Genomic DNA, 5881 nt, shown 5'->3' with positions numbered 1-5881 from the left:
AGGAAGTGGACTCTCATGAAGAAGAATCATCCAACTCTGAAGAAGTTGATGAATCCGATGATGACTCAGATTCTGGAATGGCTAGCATAGCATGTGCAACAACCCCAACCACGAACCTTCAAGACTCACTCGAGCGACAACGAAATTCCAGCGTTCTGCTTCATATCTAAAGCTTCGAAAGTATAATATGCCATGAAAAACTCATTCCAAAAACCTAGTGTGAAAATAAGGAGAAAATGACATATCACAATGCTTGTATTACTATTGCCTCACTAAAACTTTTTATGAGAAACCATATAGGAAAAAACTCATAAAGGAAAAGAGTGCAATATCAAGGATCCGAGGATCTCGAACAGATTATCGTTCAGAAGCGCACTCCCCCTAAACCTTACAAGTCATTTTGTACCACATCATTAACATCTTTCGGGAATGAAGAACTTGGTAAAGATTTTGTGAATATATCACAAAGATCAAAGATCACATATGACTTTGCTTCCAAAATATTTATCTTCCCACTTTTCAACTCACGAGGAATAAAATATTTTCAGAGTAATATACTTTGTAATATTGCTCTATATAACTTGTCTGCATCTATGTAATACAAACAACATTATCTTTATAGATAATGGTGGGTGATTCCTACCAATCAAATCCACCCGAACTTTCAAGAAAGTTCATCATTCTGTGAAGCCAAACAGATTCACATGTTGCGTCATACATTCAGAATGATTAGCGGATGCAGCTACTAAAGTTTTTCCTTTTGACTTCCGAGAGAAGGTCGTACCTCCATTCGAGAAAACAAATCAGTATGTGATCTAGGATTATGGGGATCTGATATGCACCCGGCATCACGATATCCAATCACGATCATATCTTGATTTTCCTAATAGAACAAATCAAGATCTTTGATGTCTAGAAGATATCTAAAATATTCTTCACACTAAACCCATGCCTTTCACTGGTGACGCATTGTATTTATACAATCAATTCACTGCAAATAATATACCAGTCCTGGTGCGGTTGCTAGATACATTAGTGCTTTCATTGCACCGAGATATGAAAATTCAGTTATACTATCTCTTCATCACTACACTCAGGTATAAATGGATATTTATCTCTACTAATCAAGAGCGATCTCACAACCATAGTTAGTTGATGGGTATGACTTATCCATTTTGAACTTTTCAACGATCTTTCGGATAAATGTAGGCTGGTGAACAAGTATTCCCGGAGGAATACACTCGAGTTCCAAACTCAAGCAATGTTTGGTCTCAACTAAATCTTTCATCTCACACTCCGTCTTAAGATGACTTACTTGTCTCATGCATTTCTTGTGTAGTTTCAATGATATTCAGATATCAACATATACAAGAATGATGCAAAATCCATCTTTATATTTGTTGATTAACATGCATGAGCAATATCAATGTTTGAGTAACCCTTCTAACAAAGGAACTCACCCAGTCAGTTATACCACATCCTCACCGACTACTTGAAGTCATAAAATGACTTCTGAAGCTTTACACAAGAAATGTTGCGATTAAATTTCAGAATCTTCATTCATTCGGAATTATCTTAGAGATATCTGAATCAAGTGACGCATACAACTATGTAGTCAGTAGTCACAACATCCATCAGTTGGATATACAAATTCATTATTCACTGCTAATGATATCAAATATCGGAACATTATTCCACTCATAGACGAATATGTTTCATCATATATGTGATGACGGGTCTTTGCGTGAACCCCTGTGCTATAAGCCTCGCCTCGTGTGTCACCACAATATTTCGTTCCTCTGATGAACATAAACCAATCATGCTGATAACGTATTAAGAACAGAGATAGAGAAAGAAATCGACAGACAACAAATGAATCAAGCAATTCATTTATTGATGATGATCTGTATAATATATACCCCTTGAGGGGACGTGTCCAACAAACACTTTAATCAACATGTTAATTAATTTCTAACGCTTTATTAAAAAAATACATACTGGGCCGATTATTATAAAATCCGTATTGGGTCGATTAAGCAGAAGTGCTAGAAGGTATATTGGGCCGACATAACTGGATGTGTCCTCAAAAAAAAGGAAGAGGCTCTACCGTTTTCGCGGCATCAGGTAGGTCTCCCCGCGCGCAGCTGCGACTGAGATTTCACTCATCAAAAAAGAAAAGGAAAAACTGCGACTGAGATGGCGGCGGCGGCGGCGGCGGCCACGGCGACAGCGGCGGCAGCACCGGAGTGGGCCACCAAAGAGCCTTGCCTCATGGGCATCGACGAGGCTGGACGCGGCCCTGTTCTTGGTAAACCACCTCTTCTCCGTCTTGCTGTTGATTTTAGCTTTCGGTTTGGCGAATTGGGCCATGCATATGCATTCGTTTCTTGTAGATCTGCTGCAAGATACTGTTAATTATACGCTGATAACCCGTTTCCGCTGAAAGGTAGAATCTTGCTCGCAATTTTATCTGATTTGCGCGCATCCCCAATGAAATATCCGGAGCAGAACTCGGATTTGCGAATGGATTAAGCAGAAATATTAGATGTGTTCTTTCCGAAAAGAATCATAACTTGTGTTTATCGCTCCCGCAGGTCCCATGGTGTATGGCTGCATGTATTGCGCGCGCTCCTACCATGACACTCTTGCCACCCTCAGTTTTGCAGGTCTCACTCATGCCCTTTTCTTGTATTTCATAAATTTAGTAGTCTGCTTGACTGCTGTGCTTGTGGGAATGCCTGGATTGCTTAACTCCTTAATTAGTTTAGGTTGCTGTGACATACTCCCTCCGTTCACAAATACGGAGTATAAGATGTTTTGGATATTTCAATGTGGACCACATACAGATTGAAATGAGTGAACAAACACACTAAAACGTGTCTATATACATCTGATTCAGAAAAGTGTTAGAACATCCTATATTTGTGAACGGAGTGATAGCATTTTACTTTAATAAACAAATTACTTGCATCCTGCACCAAGAGGCAAATTTGGAACTGGATCACATTATCATTTAAAGACCAAGTCTTGTATTAAGTTACCACACTCAGTACTTTGGTTGATTTGGGAGGAAAGAAACAAGCATAGTTTCTTAAAACTTGATACTGTGTGCATGAACCTGAGCCCTTGAGTTTATGGACAGAAGAAAAAACACCTATGGTACAGACATCTTGTCTTTTTCAGTAGAACCTGATTAATTGTTGCTATTCCCTCAAGTCTCCATAGTTGCCTTTTTTTTTCACCCCCCGCTGGCCCGCCCACTCTCCTCCCCACCTCCTTTGTCTCCATTCTTGTATTCCCCCCATTCACCATTATAAGATGTTTTGGATATTTCAATATGGAGACTACATACGGACTGAAATGAGCAAACAAACACACTAAAACGTGTCTACATACATCTGATTTAGAAAAAGTTAGAACATCTTATAATAGTGAACGGAGGGAGTTCATAACTGCTTCTGTGTACTTCTTATCTGAGTAAAACATCAAATAGTAGTTTTAGTTTAAAAAACCAGCTTCTGCCATTTGAGAGCTCCCATATCTATTTCTTTGCACCGTGCATGAATTTCAACTTTAGGGTCGCCAATTCTTTAATTTATTTAGGTAGTTTTACCATTTTCAATATTATTCCCCAATTGTCAAGTCCTAGAGTAGCCTGGTAATGCTGCTTTCCGTGAGTACTGGATTCGCTGAAGTGGAAGAATTAAATTATTACCTTCGTCCTGAATTACTTAACTCAGATTTGTCTAGATACGGATGTATCTAACACTAGATACTCCCTCCGTCTGAAAATACTTATCATTAAAATGAATAAAATGGAATGTATCTAGATGTATTTTAGTTCTAGATACACCCCTTTTTATCCATTTTGATGACAAGTTTTTTCGGACGGAGGGAGTACATCCGTATCTAACACTAGATACATCCGTATCTAGACAAATCTGAGTCAATTAATTTGGGACGGAGGGAGTAGCAGTTAACAAGTTATGAAATCGCCCAGACTCTTCAGCAGTTTCGTTGCTGATTTATCAGCGAACTTGGTTGGCTTATCGTTCTTCTATTCTTCAACAGATTCGAAGACCTTGAAGGAGGAGCAAAGGGAGGAGCTGTTTGAAAGTCTGAAGATGAATAGCTCCATCGGGTGGGAGGTTGATGTCATATGCTCAAAAGTGTTATCTGCCAAAATGTTAAAAAGGTATGCTTCAGTACACTATGAACTTCAAATCTCAACCTTCTTCAGTAGATTAAAAGTCTTCTTGATTTTCAGGACAAAAATTAATCTCAATGAAATATCCCACAACTCTGCAATGGGCCTTGTTAGAAAAGCTATTGATAGTGGAGTTCTACTGACAGAGGTAAGTTATTTTGTTCTTGAAATGGTATTCATGTACACAGATAACCTTTCTAAATGGAAATGCTCACAACATAGTTTGAATAATGGTGTACTTGTTGCAAAGGTCTATATCGACACAGTTGGAGATCCTGAGAAGTACAGAGTCAAACTTACTGAAAAGTTTCCAGGCATCAAATTTGTGGTTGCCAAGAAAGCTGATAGTCTCTACCCTGTTGTTAGTGGAGCAAGTATAGTTGCAAAGGTATTTATTCGTGATAGTCTCTACCCTGTTGTTAGTGTCTAAGAGTCAAGACTCATACATATGGGCTCTGTGTTGTTATGAACTGTTTCAACCAAGTTTGAATATGTTCATGCATTGCAGGTCACTAGGGATAGAGCCTTACGAAACTGGGTATTTGATGAAACAGCTCAGAATATGCACATGAACACTGGATCAGGTTATCCAGGAGGTAACCGATTGCTCCTGATCAACGATGTTGTCAATGTTTAATGCATACGACTGTTTTTAAAGGTGCTCCTAATTAATGGAGCAGATCCTAATACTATACAATGGTTAAAAGATCATAAGCATCCAGTATTTGGTTTCCCAACTTTGGTGCGTTTTAGTTGGGGAACTTGCACGGCATACTTCAAGAATGGAGTTGAAGTCACATGGTAAGTTTGAATTCAAACCCTTATGCTGCTGCGCTGCGGTAATAGCAAAATGTAAATGACCACCACGATGATTTGTGGCATGTGATCACTTGTAGGGAGTCGGACGAAGTTGATGAAGATGCAGCTGGCTACGGAAGCGCCAAGCGACAGGTCACGTTGTCGAGCTTAGGTTTCACAGGGTTCAAAAGGAAGTCCGAGGAGATCGAATCGAGTGGAAAAGGCCGTTGTAAGTTCTTCCAGGCTCGTAAACTTGAGCTTATCAGAAAGTTCCAGTGACTTGCACTAGGTCAGTGGCACTTTCAGATTAGAGGTTCTATTTCGTCGGGCTCAGTTTGTATGTTTATTCTGCATGGAACACTTGCAAGTCCAGTGAAACCGATGTTGGACTGTACTGAGCCGGTGGCCAAGACTGGGTCAGATAATTCCTTAATCAATCCTAATCCTAAGACAAAAATCCTGAACTATCAACATCCAACTCCTGAACTACGCAGCCTGCAGCCGTAAGGTGTACCCCAAGACTTGGTCCTGTTATGGGGCCAGTTTGATTTTCTTTTCGTAGGAATCTGCTGGGCTTTATTACATTGCTGGCACAGCTAAATCGCTGGCCACCATAGCGTTTACATAGCCAGGTGCATCATCATGCCAATATGCGCTTCATGAGCTGCTAAGCCATGAAGAACAGAGTTAGAAGCTCTACTGCGAGAAACAACACGGTTTTTTTTACGATCACCGGAAGTTAGAGCATTGTCGAGGATCGTGGCGTCAGTTCCAGTGATGATCCGACCCATTTCCAAGATCAGACACGAATTGGCTTGCTTTTAAGGAGTGTAATACTAGCAGTCATGGGTGTTTCAGCAAGGAAATGGCGTGTTG

The 5881-nt window shown here is 39.9% G+C and overlaps 1 protein-coding gene across 1 annotated transcript; it reads left to right on the top strand.

Annotated features, from left to right (window-relative positions):
* The first annotated feature begins 2082 nt into the window (after window positions 1-2082).
* Window positions 2083-5462, top strand: LOC109771176 (ribonuclease H2 subunit A). The gene is made up of 8 exons (XM_020329878.4): window positions 2083-2308; window positions 2595-2666; window positions 4072-4195; window positions 4268-4355; window positions 4458-4595; window positions 4716-4803; window positions 4888-5008; window positions 5104-5462. The coding sequence occupies exons 1-8, from the start codon at window positions 2197-2199 to the stop codon at window positions 5282-5284; spliced, it is 924 nt and encodes a 307-aa protein (XP_020185467.1). The 5' UTR covers window positions 2083-2196; the 3' UTR covers window positions 5285-5462.
* The last annotated feature ends 419 nt before the right edge of the window (window positions 5463-5881 follow it).

The sequence above is a fragment of the Aegilops tauschii genome, chromosome 5 (assembly GCF_002575655.3).
Source record: "Aegilops tauschii subsp. strangulata cultivar AL8/78 chromosome 5, Aet v6.0, whole genome shotgun sequence".
Classification (NCBI taxonomy): domain Eukaryota; kingdom Viridiplantae; phylum Streptophyta; class Magnoliopsida; order Poales; family Poaceae; genus Aegilops; species Aegilops tauschii.
This window is presented reverse-complemented; position numbering and strand designations above follow the sequence as displayed.

Excerpts from the sequence above, each read along its gene's own strand:
- LOC109771176 (XM_020329878.4), top strand. The coding sequence starts at position 2,197 with ATGGCGGCGGCGGCGGCGGCGGCCACGGCGACAGCGGCGGCAGCACCG. Across the intron at positions 4,196-4,267 it reads TCTGCCAAAATGTTAAAAAG|GACAAAAATTAATCTCAATG; the intron begins GTATGCTTCAGT and ends CTTGATTTTCAG. Across the intron at positions 4,804-4,887 it reads TGGATCAGGTTATCCAGGAG|ATCCTAATACTATACAATGG; the intron begins GTAACCGATTGC and ends TTAATGGAGCAG.